This window comes from Engystomops pustulosus, chromosome 4 (assembly GCF_040894005.1).
Source record: "Engystomops pustulosus chromosome 4, aEngPut4.maternal, whole genome shotgun sequence".
Classification (NCBI taxonomy): Eukaryota; Metazoa; Chordata; class Amphibia; order Anura; family Leptodactylidae; genus Engystomops; species Engystomops pustulosus.
Window position 1 is genome coordinate 48,140,804 of NC_092414.1, and position 23,866 is coordinate 48,164,669.

The 23,866-nt window shown below is 39.7% G+C and overlaps 1 protein-coding gene across 5 annotated transcripts in view; it reads left to right on the plus strand.

The window, feature by feature from the left end:
• The window catches only part of JADE2 (jade family PHD finger 2), a 203,656-nt gene extending 180,745 nt beyond the window's left edge, over positions 1-22,911 (plus strand). For all 5 annotated transcript variants that reach the window (XM_072145848.1, XM_072145851.1, XM_072145850.1 and 2 more), the window contains 2 exons: positions 3,709-3,798; positions 16,268-22,911. In XM_072145848.1, the coding sequence (XP_072001949.1) occupies positions 3,709-3,798; positions 16,268-17,124 (947 nt within the window). In that variant the 3' untranslated portion in view covers positions 17,125-22,911. The remainder of the gene's footprint in view (positions 1-3,708; positions 3,799-16,267) is intronic.
• Positions 22,912-23,866: the final 955 nt, after the last annotated feature.

A 23,866-nucleotide genomic window follows, 5' to 3' on the forward strand; every position in this document is an offset into this window, starting at 1 on the left:
AGCTAGCATACCAGACCAGAGCAGGAAGAGCCTAGCACCTGCCTGAAGAGTGGAACTAATAGCTAGTATAGTGAGGAAAGGGGTATCACCCTACCTTTATGGGTGATACCTGAAGCAACCCAGGACAAGCTGAAGCATCCTTTTAGGACACAGCTACCTCCCTGCCTGCCCTCTGCATCCAGGCTGGCACTCTACATCCTGTGGCTCCCTCCAACTGCATCTCAGCACTCCACAACTCTGTTAAAGGCACGTTGCTGCAGTTCCTGTCGGTTCCAATAAAGAACTGTAAATTGTTTTTGTTCAACCTCTGCCTCCGTCTGGTCCCTGCTACTACGGCTGCCATCATCACAGGCACCCTGTCCACTACACAGAGACTTATACTCTAGACACCAAAGGGTTGCCCCAGGGAGATCCGCTATAGCAGCCTCTCCCTCATCATTTCTTGCCAACACCACCCTGCTGGAGACCTGCCAGGCTGTAGGACAGCCCTCCGGTTCCCCATACCAAGCACCGTGACACTAGCGCACCTAGGCCGCAACCGCCAGCCACTCAGGTACTGCGGGCTCCAGCTGACTCCAGGCCCCAAGAAAAGGCTAGGCCCCGGTGGGGGATGTTGCACATCTAATGTCCTCAGCTGCACACAGCAACGACAGAGGCAGAATGATGATGCGGAGGAAGCTGAAAGCATACGGCACAGAGAGAGTTGAAGTCCCAGGATGTGCATAAATTCTTCCTCATGGAACCACACTTGTATGGCACCGTTTATCATGTGTTCTTTGGTTGTACAGTCCATTTTGCCAAGACATCTCTTCACAATGCTCCAGAAATTTTCTTTACGATTCAAGTCTAGTGCATTGCTAGGCCAGTCCGGCAGTTTTACTTTATTTTCTTCCAGAATTTCTTCACACACTTGGAATTGTGGAATGGAGCCAAATCTTGTAGGAATGTTCAAATTTACGCATGACTGGCACAATAAAACGTTTTAACCCCTTCCCAACATTTGACGTAATAGTACTGCATGGCGGGAGGTGCGTTTGGGTGTCGGCTATATATTACAGCTGGACACCTGCCTCTAACGCGTTAGACCTCTAACACGTTGCGGCGTGTTAGAGGCATTTAAAGTTAATTAAAAGTGAATCGGACCCCCCCCCCCCCCCCCCGCCGCTTACCGGGGAGGGGGGCATGGCTCCGATTACAGCCCTGGGATTGCAAGTGCCCGAGGCTGCGCGTTCCTCCTTGCGCAGCATTCTCAGTGTGTTACATTACACAGTGGATCGCTTGTTCAAGCTTACCTGTAAAAGTGATAAAAAAGAGTTAAAAGCATTTAATAAAAACATTTTTTAATAAAAAGAATTAATTAAAGTTAAAGTCCCCTAAACACAAACATTCCCTATACACATGCAATAAATAAAGTGAAAAAAACACAAAATCGCCAAAAAACCCCACATATTTGGTATTGTCGTGTCCGTAACAATCCGTACAATAACTCAGAAACATTATTGGACCCGTTCGGTGAACGCTGTAAAAACAAAACCCGAAAAACTCGCCAAAAATGTCAATTTTTCATAAAATCTCTTCACAAAAATGTTTTCAAAAGTGATCAAAAAAAGTTATGTGCGCCTAAATGGTATCAATTGAAATGACAACCCAACACGTAAAAAATAAGCCCTAAACTAGCTCTGTCAACCAAAAAATATTAAAGTTACGTCTCCGAAAAGATGGCGATGCAAAAACAAATGAGATTTCCTCTATATTAGTTTTTTCCAGTAAAATTGTAAAAATAAATGAAAAACTATATAAATGAGGTATCACCGTAATCGTAGTGACCTATAGAATAAAGATAATAATATAGTATATGACCCCCGAAAAATACAAAATGAAAGGAAACCGAAATTGACAATTTACTTTTCACCCATACATTCAAGAGTTAATAAAATTTTATCAATAAGCTAATGACCCACTAAAATGAAGTATTTGTAAAGTGCATCTCATGTTGCAAAAAATAAGCCTTTATTTGTCCAAATTGCCAAAAAAATAAAAATTGTATAGCCAATAAAAAGTGACAATGCATAATCTGCTCTGAATGGCGCAGCTTCCCTTCGATGCCCTGGCGTGTCTCCATACAGCAGGTTACCACCACATATCGGGTATTGTTATACGCTGGAGGGATTGGGTAGAAAATTTTGTGGAGCTTTTTGGTATTTTATCCACTGAGAATTTGTACATTTTTTGAAAAACACATTAATTTAGCCAAAAAAAATGTACTTTCAAAATTGTATCCGATTTTGTTTTAACCCCTGTAAAACAATTAAAGGGTTAACAAACTTCATAAAAGTTGTTTTACATACATTGAGGGGTGTAGTTTCTATAATGGGGTAATTTATGGGTTTTTACTTTTATTTAGGCCTCTCAAAGTGATTTGAAACCTGAGCAGGTCCCTCAATAGCAGGATTTAGCGTTTTTTATGAAAATGTGAAAAATCGCACGTAACGTTCAAAGGCCCATAACATCCTACAAAAATAAGAGTATGCATAAAACTTCCACATTTTGAAGTTCGAAAATCAAGAATTTTTCCAAATTTTCACCAAATATCTGATTTTCTAATAAATGCAAAACATACCACCAAACTTTTTCAACTAACATGAAGTACAATGTGTCACGAGAAAACAATTTTAAAATCACTTGGCTATGTTAAAGCGTTTTAAAGTTATAACCACTTATAGTCACACAGGGCAGATTAGAAAAAATGGGCCATGTCAGGAAGGTGAAAAGTGGCTTCGGCGTTAAGGGGTTAAAATGTCTATGTATTTGGTTTAGTTCATCATACCGTCTACAGGAAATAAACTCCCAGCACCATCAGCTGTAAAAAAAAAAAAGCCCCAAAACATCTGTTTTTGAGGGTGTTTTACAGTTTGTTGAATATGATCACCTCACAATGGTTCATTTTTTCTTCTTCTAACAACACTTGCTTTTACCCTTGAACAAAAATATGTGTTTTATCACTGAAACTACATTCTTCCACTGTCTAGTTGTCCAAGATTTATATTTTTTGCCCATGCAAGTCATTTTTCCTTCATTGAAGATATCAGAATTAGCTTTTTTACTGTACAGTTGAATCGCTAATATCTATACCTGCAGTGAACAAGTCTCTTTGGAGGTCTTTACTTGTTTTACTTGAATTCATTTGACAATTTTTGATAAGTGTTTTATCAGTTCTTGGTGTCGTTTTCCTTTTTCTTACACATTTCTTTTTTCGTTTTGGAGATAGTATGTGCAAATTTTTCTTGAAACGGTAGATTTTCCAATACCAACGGTGTAAGCGATTTCTCTTACAGTGAGACTTGTATGTTCATTAAGAGTAATAATTCTAGACTTCTTCCGTGGAGTAGCATCCATTATTACTGGCACGAATCACACTGAGATAAGTACCCTAAATCACTCCACACAGAAACAAGCTCTCAACTGAAGCCGAGGGGGCAGCTAGCTGTTATTTTCTGAATAAAACAAGTCAAACCACATTTTGTTAGTAGAGGTTGTAAGCTCACAACGTTCAAAGAAGTTAAAACAAAGCTCGTTTGAATCACTGAATGTTAACCGACTTATGATTTTAATTTATAAAATGCTTTGTCCCAATTAATTTTCACAGCACTGTATATAGTTACTGTCAAGTGCATATTATTTTCTAAACTGAACTCTTTTTTCTGACAGATTTTAAAAAGAAAAGAGGAAAAAAAACTATTTGTCTTGAGAAAAAGGACAGAGCACGAAGAGGAAAGGAATCTGTTTTGGGACACCTGGGTAAGTTGACATTTCAAGTACAATTCATATTTAAATGCTGTACATCAGGGGTTCCCAAACTACGGCCCGCGGGCCACATGCGGCCCGCGGACCGTTTCTATCCGGCCCCCATCCAGCGCCCGGGTGCCCCGAAATGATAAATCCGGGGCTCGGCGCTGGCATTGACAATAGTGTCAATGATTAGGCCGCGGGCTTCGGCGGTAGGGCAGGGGCCTCCGTCCGTCCGGACAGGAAGCTCCTGCCCGTCACTGTATAGTGCCCGATGCGCCGGAAACGGCCGCTCGAGCACTATAGCTGGAGCGATGTGGCCGGAAGACAACCCCGGCACACATCGCTCCTTGAACTTGGATGCGCGGCCGCGTGATTACGTCATCACGCGGCCTCGCACCCCTTTCTGCCCGGCCGCAGGCAGAAGAAAGAAGAGCCAGAGGTAAGTACAGGTTTTTCCAAATTAAAAAAAAAAAAAAAAACAGCAGTAGAAAGAGTGTGGCGACCCCAATATACAAAGTAATGAATTATGGGGCCATTAGAGATAATAATAATGGAGGGGCAGTATAGGGAATAATTAATTATGAGGGGCAGCATAGTGAATAATTAATTGTAATAAATTATTTCCTATTCTGCTCCTCATAATTAATTATTTCCTATTCTGCTCCTCATAATTAATTATTTCCTATGCTGCTCCTCATAATTATTTCCTATGCTGCTCCTCATAATTAATTATTTCCTATGCTGCCTCTCATAATTAATTATTTCCTATGCTGCCTCTCATAATTAATTATTTCCTATGCTGCCTCTCATAATTAATTATTTCCTATGCTGCCTCTCATAAGGGGCAGCATAAGATATAATTAATTATGAGGGGCAGCATAGGATATAATTATTGGTGGGGGTATAGGAAAGAATTAATTATGAGGGGCAGCATAGGAAATAATTAATTATGAGAGGCAGCATAGGATATAATTAATTATGAGGGGCAGTCTAGTAATTAATGGGGGGGAGCAGCATATTTAATAATTAATTGACCCAATTGATTCATTAATTGGGCCAATAGATAAAATAGTTCACAAAGGGGTATTACGGATGCTGTCACATGTACAGCTAGCGCTGTGTTTTCAAGGAATTTCTTATATTTTTTTTTTATTTTAAACTTCAGTCCGGCCCTCCAACAGTCTGAGAGGGACAGTGAACGGCCCCCTATGTAAAAAGTTTGGGGACCCCTACTGTACATGGTATGTTAATGGAAAGGTGAATCCTCATTTAACCCTTTCTCACATTTGGATGTATGGGTACATTATAGGATGCACATGCTAAGCAAATTTTTTTCATACCTGTGTCTGTAATGTCTCCATGCCTGCAATAACCTGCACTGTAAGTTTTAATTATCACAATTCAAAAAAATTCCAGTCCAAAAATTAAAGGGGTTGTCCAAGATAAGATAAAAATTTGTGGTGGTGGCGGGGCTGGACAAAACAATAACCCTTACTTCCTTTGATGCTTCTGGTGTCCTGCACTGCCGTCCCACCAGTGCACCTGTTTTTATATAGGTACACGGCACCTCAAAGCCGACATCTTCCTGCCGCCTGACAATATCATTAAGACTTCAAGGCTGTTGCGTGGCAACTTGGTGCTTCAGCTCCCTCCATAATATTTCTATGGGATCAAGGTCTGGAGACTGGCTAGGCCACTCCATGACCTGAATATTTTGCTGGAACACCTATTTTTATTGTCCTTGGCAGAAGGAAGGAGGTTGTCACTCAGAATTTTATGGTACATTGCTCCATCCATTCTCGCATTGATGTGATGAAGTAGTCCTTTGCCTTTAGCAGAGAAACACCCCCAAAACATAATGTTTTCACCTGCATGCTTGACAACACGACAAGTTCGTTAAATGCCAGAGATCTCAATTTTTGTCTCATTTCACCACAGCACCTTCTCGTAATCAATCACAGAATCATTCAGGTGTTCATTGGCAAACTTAAAAAAGGCCTGCACATGTGGCAGGTGTACCTTGCAGGATGTTATATTCAATCGATTGTATTAAAGGGTTTGCCCATGAAAAAAAATCTCAAATTTCAATCACCTAGTCATGTTTAAGCAATAAAGATAATTTTTAACCCCTTACTAAAACTCCATACTAAAACCCCTTAGTAAAAACTCAGTTTTAGCTCCTATCACTCCCTAGGCTGGTCAGTGTAAAATTTCAGAGTCGGGGACTCTCTAAGCAGACACTTTATGATCCCTCTACTAGAATGAGATACTGCGGCAGATTTATCAAGCTGTCTGAAAGTCAGAATATTTCTAGCTGCCCATGGCAACCAATCACAGCTCAGCTTTCATTTTACCAGTGCTCATGAATATTATAAAGGGGAGCTGTGATGTCATGGGCAACTAGAAATATTCTGACTCTCAAACAGCTTGATAAATCTGCCCCACTGTGTGCTGACAATGTGATTAGATTATCAGGGTCCAGGTTTATATATGTTTATATTTAGCTTCTGAACATAGTATCTGACACATAGAATGAGATAGATCAGAGATGAGAGATAAGAGATGAGATCCTTAAGATGCACATAACACGTAATGGCATTCTCAGTTCTGCTATCTGAGCCTTAACATAGACTGCCAGCTCTGTTATATGACTCCCTCCCCTGGATAAAGACCTTATCTACCTATAGCTTGTAGATTTACTCTCCTCACGCTGCTATGTCCCAGAAGGAAGTCTGTGTGTGTGAGCTCCTCTTGGAATGCAAGGCCGATGGAGAGTTTACAACAGGACTGATGGAGACGGGTTAGAATTATATCTGTGAAATGCTGTATTTTTGTTAATAACAGTGAATTAGAGAATGTGTTATTTTGTTATCCCGAGTACATTTAAGAATCTTGTCTTTGCGAGAATACCCCTTTAAAGAGAACCCGTCGTGCAAAATAACCGCTTAATCTAAATATATTTTCATAAACTGCCATTAGAAAGCATTGCCTCTATCCCTTCATTGTCCCACTACATGCCTGTAAACCTAAGCAATGAGGTATTAAAGCTGTATGCAAATGACCTGTGAAATGCCCAATGAGTCATTAGCATATTCAAGCTGTCCAGCTTATTCATGAGTGGGCGGCACAGCCACACCCCCAGTGCTTGACTGACAGCCTGTATAATGGTGTGATGGCTGCTCCATGTGCTTGCTGGCGGCCACACCCCCTGCTGCCTGTGTGTGTGTACAGGAGAGATACAACAGTTCCAGGCAGCCATGTTATAGCAGAACATGTCAGGTACTTGTGTAGCTGATGTCTGTGTCTCTGTGTATTAGAAGGATGCAGAATGTCAGCAGATACAGCACACATAGCTTTACTATACATTACACACAGACATGAGCAGGGGGAGGAGAGGGGAGGGGTAACAGGGGTGACATCACTGCCTCTGTCTGCTGCCTCTGTATGTAGAGGGCTGAGCCTAGGCTGTCTCATTTTAACATATTCATCACAATTTGCGATTTTCACATTGTAATAAATGATGTGGTAGATCCCCATACTCTAGTATGGCAGTATATGTTAGGATCAATCAGACAACATGGGGTGAAAGTACCCTAGGGGGTCTGAAAAATAGTAAGGAAAAAAAGTAAAACAAACAATTTAATTAGAATTTTGTAGATTTTTTTAATCACCCCCCTTTCCGTAGAACTTGTATAAATATAAATAAACAGTAAAAATCATTAACATGTTTTATGTCCGATCTATCAAAATATATTACAAAAGGAGCAGGGAATCCTGCAACCAGGCAGGATTCCTTGCTCCTTTTGTCTTGTATCGTACTCGGCACATTTTGTCCGTGCATCCGCACCTGATACATGGCTACTGAAGGGTGAGCGGAACAACATTTTTTTCTGCTTTTATCAAACTATAAAAACGGTTTTTAACCTCAGTGGAAAATGACGCTTTTTTGCCATTTTGAAAAACATAAAACATTTGCTAAAAAGTGATCAAAAGGCTGTACAGTCCTTTAAATGGTAGCATTGAAAACATCATCAAAAGTCTCAAAAAATGACACCACCCACAGATCTGTACACTGAAGTATGAGTTATTATGTATAATCAAAATTTATTAGAAAGAAAACAAATGGAACAATACAAGTAGGAGATGGCAGTACATGACTGATCGCGCAGGATCAGGAGCATCATAGATCATATGTTCGCTGAAACATGGGGAGAAGGGTCATACCATAAGATGTTACGTATAGAGCCCCCATGTGCCACCCCGATCAACAAGGTTATTATTGTTTGACAAATTAAAAAAGAATAGACAAAGCAAGGAAACAAACATTTAGAAAGGGGTGGGGAGGGAAAGGGAGCACGTAAGACTACGCATTCACGGTCAGGAGCGGCAGAGGAGCACTCTATGACAGGAGCAGGTCCTGGAATTCCGGGGTGTTTATGAAAACTTCCCAAGGGGCCTATGCAGTGTTGGTCTTCCCTGGGTCTGGGAAGTCGCTGGCTACCAACTCCTCCATTCTCCGTATATACCCAAGTTCCTGGATCCATTCGACTGTCGTGGGTGATTGCGGGTTCTTCCAATGTCTTGGAATAACCGCGTGAGCTGCAGTCAGGAAGTGTCGAAGGAGGCCTTTCTTGACAGTGGAGATAGTTCCTGGTATAATCGACAGTAGAGCAATTTGGGTGGATGGGGTGACTCTCTTACCAGTGACCTGGTGGTAGGTATCAGATACTTTGTTCCAAGGGTTGGAGAGCTGGATGTGAGGTCTTCAAAGACTCCAACGTAGGAATGGATGCGCCATCAACTATCTGGCCTAATCGGATGTAGGAAGAAGCTTCCCAGCAGAGGAACCGCTGTCTGCCCACTCCGGGGGGGGGAACAAAATGCATGCGGAACAAAAACAATACGTACAGCAGCCAATAGGGTCGCTACGGTTTAGGGTCGGTCACTGTCATTGACGACAGAGACGAGCCTATTGGGGTCAAGTTATACCACGAGCAGACCGGCTGGTCTTTGGGCCCGATGAGAACGCGCTGTCTATACAGGGCGCCCCCAGGGCTAGGAACCACCAAGAGAGTGATGTATATATCATCATGCCCAAGAGAAAAGACAGTGCAGATTGAACCAAAATGCAATCAATTCAACAGTAGTACGGCGGGCATACATCGGTGCTGCGGAGAGGAGCAGGGTATGAGCGCTGCTCACCCCACCCAACACTCCATAGGAAGATACAGCGCACGACGCCGTATCACGGGAAAAGAAGAAGACATGTCCTATCTTTTCCCGGACTAAGGAGCGGTACGGTGTCGCACGTGTTCTGCACCATACCGCTCCCGTACAGGGCCGTGAGCCCATAGAAGTGTATGGGGGCCGTATATGCAGCCTAATGCGTAGGAGTGCAGACTGTGATAAGTTAATATGCATATGTAACGTGCATATTATCAAGGCTAGGGAGGGTAAATCACAACCTGTCACTGGTTTAATTTCAGATTTTCTTTTGCTGTATTTTAAAAAGATATCAAGACAAGGTACAATACTCTCACACCATCAAACAGTAGAATAAAAGAAAATACTCTGTGAATTGAACAAATAAAATAGAACAAATGAAATGCAAAACATCCAGTGGAAGCTGCTTGCTTCTGTTGTGTATGTCTACGTACCCATTTAGTGGGTCTGCTAAGCCTAAATCTGTCCACCCTGCCACCCATGGATCATAAGTCTAAGTCCAGAGTTTTGTTGGGGATAATGATTGTCTTATGTTGAGAAAGCTTGGACCATCATTTGGTTGAGGATGATATGGTAGTCATAGAGGTGCTGGCTTTCATGGAACATAGTGGGGCAGATTTATCAAGCTGTCTGAAGGTCAGAATATTTCTAGTTGCCCACAGCAACCAATCACAGAACCCCTTTAAAATATTCATGATCACTGGTAAAATGAAAGCTGAGCTGTGATTCGGTGCCATGGGCAACTAGAAATATTGTGACTTTCAAACAGCTTGATAAATCTGCCCCAGTAAGTTATAGAACAGAATTGACAATGGAGTCAAGCTGTAAAAGAATATTGTTTGATATGCAACCATTTCTTTTGGGACACTGGATACAATAAAGCAGCTTTATGGTAATGGCATAATTCTTTTAATATTTAATGTAATTACTTTGATATCAATTTTGGGTGTTTATGTTTAATCCACATTTATTGAAGGAAACAACACAAACATGAATAAAGTAGATTACAAAATATGAAGGGTGGTCTCGCAGGACCTCAACTCTTGAGCGTAATAGCATCCATATATTACAGAGAGATGAACTGTAGAAATGGGCTGGAATGATATGTGAAATCATAGTAAGAATTTCCTACACCCGTTTTACTGATAAAATAGTAAACTATCAAAGGAAAAGTTAAAAACGAACAGAGGACAGCGCCTCGGGTGATAATGTCGAGCAATGTGAATGGTTTAATAGTGGATATTCCATCAGTAGTGGGCTCTTCTGATACACAGAAAGATATTCTGTCTACTTCCAATGCCATGTGTAACATTAATTTTATTTCCACCTTTTCGAGGGATAGTGGTAACATTAGAAAAATCCTTCAGAAACATTGGGGCATCCTCAAACATGATCCCTACTTAAATAAGATAATTCTCGACAAGCCTAAGCTCATGTTCAGAAGGTCTAGAACTCTTAAAAACATCCTTGCACCTAGCCACCTCAAAACAAGAAAACATCCCTAGTTCCGTCATTCTTTCCCAACACAGTCGGGAGTTTTAAATGCGGGCCTAACCGATGTAAGTGTTGCGGAAAACCGGTGTAGGAAAACCACTTTTTCCTCAAACGTTACACAAGAGGTTTTTAAGATTAAAACCTTTCTGAATTGCAGTTCTAATTATGTAATTTATTTGATAGAATGCTCATGCCAGCTCCAATATGTGGGACTATTTGCTACCTTAGGGGAAGATTAAATAAGCATAAAAGCAAGCAAGCAAAAGTTACATAGTGTGTCTGGACAAGCTGCTACTAATCATGATTGTAACTATAGGGACTTTACCATCACCCCTATCAAATTCATTTGACCGTCTACCCCACAACGATATAAAGTCCTTCAGCAACGTGAAATGTTTTGGATTTTTAAGTTAGTGTCTGGAACCATCCGGGTGTCCATATCATGATGACTTTACGCATGTACATCGTTTAACCCCTTACTGACATGTGATGTAATAGTACGTCACATGCCGGGTCCCGGTGCATGGAGAGGGCTCGCGGGCCGAGCCCTCTACATAGCCAGTAAGTCTTTGCTGCATATTGCAGCAAAGGCTTACCGGTAACACCCGCGATTGGTTCCGGCACCGAACGCGGGTGTCTTCCTGCAAAAAGATGGCGGCGCATGGGCGTACTGGAAAATCGCGCCCAAAGTCGAAAATGGCACTTTTTTGCCATTTAAAAAAAATTTAAATTCTATAAAACAAAAAAGGGCTGCGGCAGGAAGGGATTAAATTGCACATATATGTAATTCTATATATTTTATATATCTATACTTCTCTTTATTTACTTATTTATTTTATCCAAGTTACACTATGCACCATCATGTCTCATTATCTGTATCTTGATTAATATCTATATATATAATGGTCCATATCCTACATTTTTTAGTGAGTCAGGTTTAATGACAGGGCCCCCTGACACTGTGAGGATTATTTAACAAGCGTCCCGCGGCCGCATGTATACTTTATTCACTTCACAAAGGATTTTACAGGAACCCTCAGTGGGCTGGACCTGACGTGGTTAGCCAAAAATAAGAAGTACCGTATTATTGGACTATAAGACGCTTCTTACTATAGGACGCTTCCAAAAAAAGGAAAAATATATTTTACACCAATTAAAATATCCCTGTTGGTCACACTAAAGCACAGCACACACAGACATACATTTACACACACAGCTCTGCATCATCCATAGTTACACACTCAGTACTGCATCATCCATAGTTATTGGGGGGCTGATAGATCTTGATTTTAATATCAATGTAGTGTTGAACAGAGCTAAATAACAGCAATAGATAGGCAGCTCTGAGCTGGAGACGGAGCTAGCTATCAATAGGCACAAAGTGCTAAAAAATTAAGTGGCCGCCACAATATAGGCTGCTAATGTGAGAATTGAAGAGTTGAAAAAAAAATACTAGTATCCAACAGTCCAATCAGTGAAACATAGCAGCATATGAGAAAAATGTGCTACAATGAATTGAATGTATAACAATCAAACAACTATTAGACACGTTACCTAATTGGCCACAACAACACTGTCCACACATCAATGGGTTTTTAAAGGAAACCTACCACTTCAAATGGTAGGGGTAAGCTGTAAATACCTATCACCAGCTCAGGGTGAGCTGGTGCCGGTGCTAACTTTCGTTAGTTTTATTTCGCGGTTTTAACACTTTTAAATGTTTATAGCAGAAGCTGCTCCGTGCGCACCCCTACATAGGAAATTCCGGAGACGTTGTGCGTTTCCTATGTAGGCGCGCGCACGGTCGTGCGCATGCAGCGCCGAAGCAGCTTCAGCTATAAACTTTAAAAAGTGTTAAAACCGCAATACAGTGGTTAATAACACTAACGATAGTAAGCACCGGCACCAGCTCACCCTGAGCTGGTGCTCGGTATTTACAGCTTACCCCTACCATTTGAAATGGTAGGTTTCCTTTAAAGGAGTTTATTTGCTTCAACAATTTAGGTGAACTTTTTGCTTTGATAATAATAAAAGTTACATTTTAATGACACTCGAATATGGGTATAAATTCTTTGCCTTAGGCAATGTTCTGTTAAAAAAAAGTTAACCCTGTCAAGTGTTTTCTTGTCCTCTAGTTCTGTTAAATCCATAGTTAGACACACAGCTCTGCATCATCCATAGTTACACACACACAGCCCTGCATCATCCATAGTTACACACACTCAGCCTCTGCATCATCCATTCAGATACACACACACAGCTCAGCATCATCCATCCAGATACACACACACACAGCTAAGCATCATCCATCCAGATACACACAGCTCAGCATCATCCATCCAGATACACACACACAGCTCAGCATCATCCATCCAGATACACACACACAGCTCAGCATCGTCCATCCAGATACATACCCAGCTTTGCATCATCCATCCAGATACACACTCAGCCCTGCATCATCCATAGTTACACATTCAGCTCTGCATCATCCATAGTTACACACTTAGCTCTGCATCATCCATAGTTACACACTCAGCTCTGCATCATCCATACAGTTACACACTCAGCTCTGCATCATCCATACAGTTACACACTCAGCTCTGCATCATCCATATTTACACACTTAGCTCTGCATCATCCATATTTACACACTTAGCTCTGCATCATCCATAGTTACACACTCAGCTCTGCATCATCCATACAGTTACACACTCAGCACTGCATCATCCATACAGTTACACACTTAGCCCTGCATCATCCATCCAGATACACACTCAGCTCTGCATCATGCATAGTTACACACTTAGCCCTGCATAATCCATCCAGATACACACACAGCTCCGCTATACACACAGAACCCCCCCCCCCCCCCAACACACACACACACACATACTTCCCCCATTCGCCTTCTGTCCAGCATGGCAGTATCAGACCTGTGGTGAAGTAAGAAGCATGTGATCAGTCACATGATTCTGACATCACCACAGGTCCTGTACCTGTAGGAAGAGAGCAGTACGGAGCCTTTCCTCTCTGGGAGATTGGGTGCAGCTCTATATCAGGGCATCACCCAATCTCCATTAAAGTGGTCAGGAGGGTCTGGCAGTGCTGGATCCTCCTGACCTTCGGTCTATAAGAGGCAGGCACTTTTTAGCAAGATTTTTTCTTGCTAAAACGTGCGTCTTATAGTCCAAAAAATACTGTACTGTTTGTAGTTCACTGGTTAGTAGTGGTCAGCAGGGTCTGGCAGTGCTGGATCCTCCTGACCTTCGGTCTATAAGATGCAGGCACTTTTTAGCAAGATTTTTTCTTGCTAAAACGTGCGTCTTATAGTCCAAAAAATACTGTACTGTCCGTAGTTCACTGGTTAGTAAATTATAATATGATAATTGCAGGAACAAAAGACATCTCTTTTCCTGGAATAACTAGTATCATAAATCAGTCAAGGCCACATTCTTTCACTGCACATGGCTTTGTTATCAATCTTCATCCATAGTCATCATTTTAGTTTTCAGCATTTAGCAAGTATATGAAAAAATAAAAATATTTTCATTAAACATATAACAATACTTCACATAGTGATCACACAATCATTCAGTAAGCTTCTCTTAGATAGGGATGCTGGTGCAACATCTTGAAACAGAGTGATCACTGAATCCTCATATTTTAGTTTACCCTGTTCGCTTCCTCCTTTGAGAATGGTGGCAGTATCTGTATAACGAAGGAAGCCATATATTATGTTCCTTGGTGGATCTTTGGGGCTTGGCCTAGATATCAGCACCCTATGAATCTGCTCACTTTGAATAAGGTTAGCTCACTCTTTGTCTCCAGGTGCAGAGAATAGTTTACTGCGACTATGTGTAATTCTTTCTATGCAAAGGATTCTAGAAAGCCACTTATACAAACATTTTTCCTGCATATATTGTTCTCTAGAACTTCAGGGCACAGAAGTTTACCGTTTATGAGGTTTTAATGAATGTACAAAACTCATTAGCATTTAGCAGGTGCTTTATATCTGATTTAATTTCAGCCAGATTCTTATCTTGAGAATTAAGAGCTTGGAACAGGAGGATCTTTATAAAACCACAAGATACAGGAGCAGGGGTAGATTTACTGCCAGCGTCTTAGAATACACATGTGCTCTCTACCACTGAATCCTCTTCAGAAGCGAGATCAGAAGAAGCTACATGCTCCAACTTGGAACCCCGGCTTGGGGAAGCTAAGAGCTTTTTTCTCAGGTACTTCTCCGAGTCCGCTGGATTTTTACCCTTTTTGGTGGTTCCAGGGGTGTCTCTGAACTTGTCCTTGTTAGGTTTGTCAGCCTAAAGCAAGCAACTTGTTCCCAGGATCAGTACAACAACGAGCTCAGATTTATGCAGCCAAGTTCTGCCCCCCAACCCACACAGTTTAGTTATAGGTAAAGCTTTACTTCATTGCTGAAGTCTTTGTCTCCAACCAATTTACATCTCACTGATAATAGCTAATACCACTAAACTAGGCACCAAAATCATCATCTGGAATGTGTCAATCTGCTTGATTATATACTGGTAGTGGTTTACTAAGTAAATTTCCGCTGACAGGTTCCCTTTGAACCCTTAAAGGTCCTTTTTTGTTTTGTGCTTTTCCATTTTACACTCTACACTTCAAAAAATCTTTTTTATTTTTCCATGTAAAGAGCTGTGTGAGGGCTTGTTTTCTGCATAAAAATTGCACTTCATAGTGACGGTATTTAATATTCCATGCCCTGTACTGCAAAGCAGGAAAAAGAATCCAAATGCAGTTAAAGTGGTGAAAAAACGCATTTGTGCTATTTTTTGTGGGCTTGGTTATTACAGCATTCACTGTTCCCCCCAAATGACATATCTCCCATGCTCTTTGGGTTTGTACGGTCATGGGGATACTAAATTTATATAGGTTTTGTAATGTTTTCATACATTTACAAAACTTAAAACCTCCTGTACAAAAATTTTTTTCCCATCTTCTAGTGCTAATAACTTTTTCATACTTCAGTGTACGGAGCTGTGTGTGGTGTCATATTTAGGGAGATGAGGTGACGTTTGCAATGCTACTCTACAGCCTTTTGCTCACTTTTTATTACATTTTTAGCTGTTACAAAATGGCGAAAAAGGGGCATTTTTTACTTTAGGCGCTATTTTCCATTATGGCGTTTATCATGGGGAATAATCATTATTATATTCTGATAGATCATACTCTTTGGGACGTGGCAATCTTTTTATGTCAGTTCTAGGGAAAGGGGGTTGATTTGAAGTTTTATTAATTTATTTATTATTTAATGTTTTAAAAAAATGTTCACTATTTTTCAGACCCCTAGGGTATGTTAACCCTGGGTTGGGTGACTGATCCTACCATATACTGCCATACTACAGCATAGTATGGCAGTATATGGGGCTTTTCCACATGATCTATTGCAATGTGCAAATTGTAATTGATCAGCTCCATGACGTCATGGAGAGAAACAATCTATTTTCTTACCGCTTTTAGAGCTTTTTACCTTTGGCGGAGATTGCTGGGTTAACATCTGATCGCGGGTGTTGCCGGTGGGTGTTTGATGCAATATGCAGCTCAGCCCTTGAGCCCTTTCCATACACCCACAGATAATGTTTGACGTACCGATATGTCACACATCAGTAAAGGGTTAACAGTAAAATGTTTTGATGTAATCTCTGTGGTTTTGTACCCTAAAGTTATATACTGAAAAGTGGTATAAAAAAGATGATGTTCTTTTGATTTCTATTTGCAGATCTGACTTCATCATTTCCAATAGATGGAACATTTTTTAGCAGTTGGCTTGCTCAGCCAATTCAAATCACAACTGAAAGCATGGCAATGACTCAATGGTCCTTAAACAATGGTCGAAGAGAGAATAATGTTTCAGGACTTCTTTCTGAAGAACTACTACAAGATGAAGAGACCTTATTAAGCATCATGATGAATAACTCGCTCAAATCGCCTTTCAAACAAATAGAGACTGTAAAGAAAGTGAAAGGAAAAAGAAGAACAAATGGAAAGAAAAAAGCTCTAGGAAACAGCCTTTGTGCACTTTCACCGGATGACCAACTCGCCTTGTGGAATGATTTAAAGTGCTTGAGAGATAAAACAGAAATGACTTCCAGCAACAATCACAGACCTAACAAAGCTGGTAAAGGATTTACCAAGGTACAAAAGGAGAAAAAAGGGCACAATGAGAAAAAGCCCTTAAAGAAGAGTTCTGTTCTTTCACCTGTACTGAAGCCCAATGACCTCCAAGACTTTCCAAATCTCAGTAAAGTTGACACTGAAGAAATGACAGTAATAGATTTTCAACCTAATTCTCCTGTAAAAGTGCCTGACTCACTGAGTTGTACAAAATCAATTGTGAGAATTAGATTACCAAAGGACAGAAAAGCCAATATGAAGTCACACAGTGGAAATTATGAAAGTCTTGAAGTTAAAGAAATGCCTAAAGAAAACTCCCCTTTGGAAACTGAAACGGATGGCTACTACTCAGATGTAGAAATGACTGACTCAGAGGAGGAATCAAGTCAAAGAAGAGCACAGCTTAAGCAGTTTGAACCCTCAAGTGATGACATTGTTCGAATGAGTATTTTGGCATCTTAATTTTTCATCTTTAAAGTATCTGAATTGTTTGATGATTCCTAAACCTTGATAGGACTGTCAGTTACATCAATGTTTGTCTGCTCTGAATAGAGATGCCTGTTACATGTATATACAATGTGTTTTACATATACTGTATATACGTAACACATCTTTCCAGCACAGTTGTCTTTCTCTACTTGTAGACATATTTAAGCCTCACAGACTTAGTTAACTGTATTCCTGGTTAAATGCAAGCATCTGCATCAATGGACCTTCTTGTTTTGCAGCAGCCATTAAAAGATGATGTGACTACAGCTATACTGGTAATGGGCATTAAAGATTAATTTTTACAAGAGACAAGTAACTTATAAAAGAAAATGTATCACATCATCATTTAGTGATACTAAACATTTTGTAAAATAAGTCATTGGATACTAGTAAAGCACAAATATAATTCTTATCTGAAGAAAGCAACTTATGGAAAGGCAACTTTTTATTGTAAAAGTTGATTATCATATTACTATCTTGCTTCCAGATCTTATTTGTTGGCCATGAACAGACATATAACGGCAGAAAATTGCACCACTATGAGCCAATGCTGGTTTCCTTATCAATAGATCTGCTGTGTCTGGTAGTGGAATAAGAAAAGGTCTTTCGGAAGATAATGACATTAGCTTTCTTACAACAGACTGAATTGACTTGCTCAGGTGGACATATTAGGCTTTGCCAGGAAGGAAAAAAACTAGTGTTAATTTTGTAATAAAACATATTAATAGAAACATAAGTTGTCAAAATGGACAACATGCACCATCTATACTGGGGAAGTATTAATCTTCTCATGTGTATCTTATTATGGGAATTCTAAATGCAACTATGTAATAATCACCAATAACACTCCTGATGTTGAGCTATCATACAAATGTTGTAAAGCCCCTGCCATAGAAGATGTAGCTAAGTTGGGGCGGCAAGGTAAAATCCAAATACAGGCTTAACAAAAAGAGTGAATGCTTATTCCCATAAGTGTAAGATTTCTTGAGTTGTTTTTCATTTCCTAAAAAAAAATTAAGATTTTGAAATCATTTATCACAGGTGAGTATACAGCTTTTTGAAGCCTTTTGAAGTTTCTGTATATCACACAGGGTGCCACAAAGCTTATGAATGCAGTTACAATGTCAAGTATGATAAGTATGTGAATTATCAAGAGAGGCCATTGTTTCCAAAATCAGATTCAGGAACATGTATAAAACAGTGGATACTTAATTGTCCTTTATTTTTTTATTTTTCTTTTATCTAAATGTTAATGCTATGGCAATGCACTAGTAATCTGAGGAACCTTATGCAAAGGTCTAGCAGATATTTAATGATATGAGTTAGAAAGTTTATGCAGCTTTTATGATGGAGTCTTAAACTTCACAGAAACCTGATTCTGACTTTATGATGCACTGTACATAACCTGTTGCGTCTTGATCTTTTATCATAATGCTGATTTTCAGTGGCGCTTCCTAATTACTCCAAGGAACAGAGTAGCTCCAGAACTCCAAATAAAACTCTGTACCTTCATCTGAGCTCTTGGTGTACATATTCTGTAATGATTATTATTTGATTGCTGTATAGCTGCATTTACTAAGAAGAAATGGACCTGATTGTGCTTTGTACCATGATGACTTCACAAACCAAGATACTGAGAGGTCATATGGCTTCCAATTCTGAAAATCCTTCTTACAATGAGCATACACATAAGGGCCATGTCGTAATTGTGAAATGTTCATAATCATTTCACGGTGCTTGCTCTAACTACCAGCTTTAGACATTGTTTCTTTATGTATATTTGTTTGCTTCAGATGTATTGATGTACATGTCTCAGGTCTTTACCTTGTTTGCACTTAAATTTCTGAGAGAACTGCAAAAACTGTTGGCTTTGTGCAGCTAGATTGGGTTTAAAAAGATCAGTAACCTTTTAAAAATGTCTTTCCTTTTATTGTAATCGTGAATAGTGTATGAAAAAGTTGTGTGTACTTCAATGGAATTATACAATATCATTTTTCCTTTACTAACAGGTAGAGGTGAACTCTAAGTTGTCAGAAAGATGATGAGAGCTGAGACCACCTATGATCTATATTATTGTTAATAGGAGCTGTACCTGAATATAAGCCGGAACACCTAATTTTAACAACAAGAAACTGGGAAAATTTATTGACTTGAGTATACGCCTAGGGTGGGAAATGCAGCAGCTAGTTACCCTCCCCCTTCACTCAGATTGCCTCCTCATCGTACACTTAGCCCCCTCATCATCCAGTTAGCCTAAGATATCATTCAGTTAGTCCCCCTTCATCATCCTTTTTTTCCATATTAAATTTTATTCTGTTTTTACAAGTATTAACAAACCATTCTCCGTGAGAGAAAAAAATGGGACTAAAGGGAAACGAACAATAAATGTTTACCATTTAGACCCCAGCTCGGCCGAGTTGGGTCAAACTACTAAACATTTATCATACATAAATAACAGAATCAGTGTGACCTCATTTAAGTGTGAGGCCTACTCATAACAGTTTGTAAGTCAGAAGCATGAAGAAAAACACAGTGACAGAGAGATTAAAGAGGTAAAGATGGGGAGGGGAAGCGGGTAGAAAAACAAATGCGGGGTTGAAAGGGGGATAAGGGGAGCAGGATTCCCACCCCCCCCCCCCCCCAACTCCCCTGTCCAGCAACCCTTTTGAGATCATGTCTCCTCTGGAGCATTGCAAGTATTGTAAGCTGATGAGGATTTAAAGATGAACCAATGGTGCCAGGTCTTCTAGAAATGCGCAGTTCCGCTTGGATATGGATTTAATAGACTCTCCATCTAACAAACCTCCTCCGTCGTTCTCAACCACGTGACAAGGGAAACATCATTATGATGCACAAGGACCCAGGCAGGATCGTTTTGTAGTGCTTTACCTCTCACCTCGTGAACTACATTAAGAATGTGGCCCCATAAGGCAGTGAGCTCAGGGCACTCTCAAAATGTATGTATAATCATCCCCTCATACGTCATGTATGTCATGATTAAGGGCGGGTGTTCCGCTTGAAGCGCGTTGACGTTCTACACTTCTACGGATTGTTTGATGTTAATGATGGTTGATGTCGGGAACCTGGCTGGACTGTAACTTTACTTCATGAATTCTACATTCCTTGGCAAAGGCGGCTCGTGCCTGATTCGACACACACAGCGCAGTAAAGGAATGTGAGCTGTTTTTCTACCATATATACATAAATATATACATAAAAGTCTGTTGGTATTTATTCTTTACAGAGATATGACAGAAATTACAGAATTCTTGTCCTTTGGAAACTATTAGCAAATCAACTGGCAAACAACTTTTACTATCCCTCTTAAGCTTTTAAATAGAATCCTTTATTTTTCAGTCAGTGAATATCAGACATGCTTCTTTACTATCTCATTCCATTTAACAGTCACTAAAATATTTTGTGTAACCCCAGGATAAGCTCAGGGAAAACCACAGGTCAATAATAAAACAGCAATTGCAAAACCAGGCTTTTCTGCCCACAAACCTGTAGCTTTCCAAAAAAAGCAAAGTAGTCTTCAGTTATGATGTATGTTATGTTAACAAACCAAAGAATGCTTGCACATGACTAAAAATTACATTCAACAATTATGAATATAAGATGAACAAACACAAATAGCTTGGATCGTATCAGCTTACAATCAAGCATACAAGTTTATTATAATAAAGACATAGGTGGGAATTTAACATGCCTTGTAAGCATATACAGTAAAAAGCCGAATTTCCAAAATTAGGCATGACAGGGTGAGCGGGTGCGTGAACATCCTGGTCACCCATATTTACAATGACAAAAAGAACCCATAAACTATAGCTGAAATCTTTCTGGGGCACATACTAACTGCCAGATTTACCTTGTGGCCAGAGCCTCTTAGTAAATCGGTTGTGCAGTATACTAGTGAGGAGAACATTAAAACTAGTGCACGATGGGAAGCTTGTGCATTAACAAACATGCCAAATGGGTCGCTCTTGCACTCTAGGCAAATGCATCATTCCCACTGTTTTATCTACAGATATACAAAGCGTTAATAAACTAACAGATCCGTTATATATTTATGTTTTATCCTATAAACTAACATTGTAAAGTAGGAAGTTGTTTAAACATGCAGAATGAGCAGTGCAAGGAAGAATAAATCAATCAACTGTTAGTAACTGGCAGAATCCACCAATCTTCTTCCTTCGTTGTTGAACAGGCCAATAAATAGGCAGGTATGATAAAACAATGTCAACTGCAGTGTAGGTCTAGTTAAAGTAGGTCTAGTCATGTTTGGTAGTCTTTAGACGCAGTGACTAATGTAGATTCAGAACAATAAGTAATATGAATCATTTAATTGTGTTTGCTTCTATGTGCTACAGTTAAACTATGGTTAAATTATATCCACAACCCACTGCTTTGTGCTTGTAGTGTTACTTGCCTGACCAGTGCAGTCTGCAAATTTCTTTAAAGAACAACTGACTTTCTAAGCAATATTTCATCATTATAGTGGGGCAGTTGTATACACACAATGATTCAAATCTACTTATCTCTTAGTTTCTAAATTTTGACTGAGACAACTTTCATATTACAATTTCTACCTGTAGAAATTTCTACCAGGATTAGGGATTTTTTTATATTGTAAAGACAGTGTTACATTACTTTGTCCATGAATGCTTGGTAGATGGTTCTTTTTCATACTTCAAATTCAAACTTGTATATGTTAACCAATATGTATATATTTAAACTATTTAAAAGCCCACAATTTACCCCAGCTCCACTTGAAATCTTTATAGGGACACTGTCACCAGATTTTACGTTATCAATTCATAACCACCATAAAAATGGTGTGAAATATCCTTTCTTTAATTCCCTGTTTTATGTTACATGTCACCTGTGTATGTATGGTATAAAAAAACCTCCTCCAAAGTTATGTGAAAATGTGCAGAGAAGAATCGTATTTGCCAAGGTAATCAAAGTTTAGAAGCCCTTCAGTCATTTCTTCGGCTTCTATAAACATGTGATATTAAACATAAGAATCAAATTTGTTGTATTGGACGAGATTCTAGAAAGGACCTTTAATACTCTAGTGCTGGTAGTTTAATAGGGTAAAATATGAAGTCCCTTTAATTTATTAGAAACACTTAAGGTACTTGTACCACAGGGTTATTATTTTGGCAAATATATTAGTGCTAGTTATGTAACATCTCTAAGTTTTCGCAGGCCATAATATGAATCCCCACTGCCACAGCATAGAATTTTAAGTTGTGCTTTAAAGAAATTTCTGCCTACTTGTTCCATATTACAAGTAAATCAGTATCATGTCAGATGCAGATTTATATGAATGTCGCAGGAGGACAGCACTCCTGTCTTTGTTTTATAAGAAAAATAAAAAGTGATGTGCCATTTACTATAAAGAGAAATATTGAAAAGAGCAATTATAAATTATTTTTGGCTTATGTTGCAATATTTATTTTCTTGTATTAGAAATTCCTTTGTAGACAGAAAAACTGTATTTTTCATTAATGCAAAGACCTATTTCTCCTTTTTGTACATTTTCCATATTAGGTGATTCTTACAGCAATATAATATATGAAACTTGTTCAATGTTATTATATATGCATGCACAATAGTTTTGTCTGACATTTTTTTCTTGTATAGAGTTTAGCTTTAAGACACATGGGACCATAGCCCATTGCATATAAGAACTATTTTCTGTTCCTTCAATGTGATTGCAAATACAGTTATAATAAAGCAACCATTATATGTGTACATCTGAGTTATGTCATTAATGCTACACAAGAATATGTAATGTATTTTGGACTGAAATTAAATTTTGGAAGTTGCATATTTTGGAAAAGGCATGAATATAAAATGCATGTCTACATTTCGACTGTAACAAAGATCTTATTTTAAGCACAAGCTGGGGAGCGTGGCAGGCGGCATGATATGAGCCTGTCGTGTCCGGTCCCAGACCCTCCAGGCTCCCCTACTCAGCATCTCCTCTAGCGAACTGACCCAGCTGCGGCCCACATGGTTATGGCGGGATTACTGAGAAGGAGTTCCTGATGAGCCACCGTTCTAGTCCTGATCCCTGCATGCACTACCAGTGCTGAGCCCTCGGGAACAACCTGCCAAGCTGCTGGAGTTGCTGAAGTAGACAGCGGGAGAACCTAGAGATTGCCCCTGCTGGATAATGCTTTAACGGAGGCTTGATGGCCCAGATCTACACTAATTAAACCTGCAGAGGAGAATGATAGTCAGTAGTGCGTGAACAGCTGAAAGAGCCAGGACTGAGGAAGGAGAAAAGGTTTCACCACTCCTGGACTTTTGGTCCTTTTTTAGAGGTCTGTAAGGTGTGATCCGGGGACAATGGATCATCTAAGGGAGAAAGCAGCGGGGATTCAGATTAGTTTTGTATCGTTTATATTTGCCCGGCACATGCAAGTTTACTTTCCAGCTATTTTGTGCTTTTTTTTCTGAAACCATTCCCAGAGAATCTGCTAAAAGGTTTCTGCGATACATGTGACCAGGGGGCCTTTTCCTACACCACTTTCCCTCAGCCTAAGCTTAATTGGCCTAATTGAGCTAGGTTGTTTACGATCACACAGCATGTGTCCATGGTTTAAAAGACCTCTGCAGTCAGATTGTCTCCATGCATCTCCCCCCCCCAGTCTCAAACAAAGAACCATAAAAACTCAAACCACCAGGTTGAATAGGGACAGTT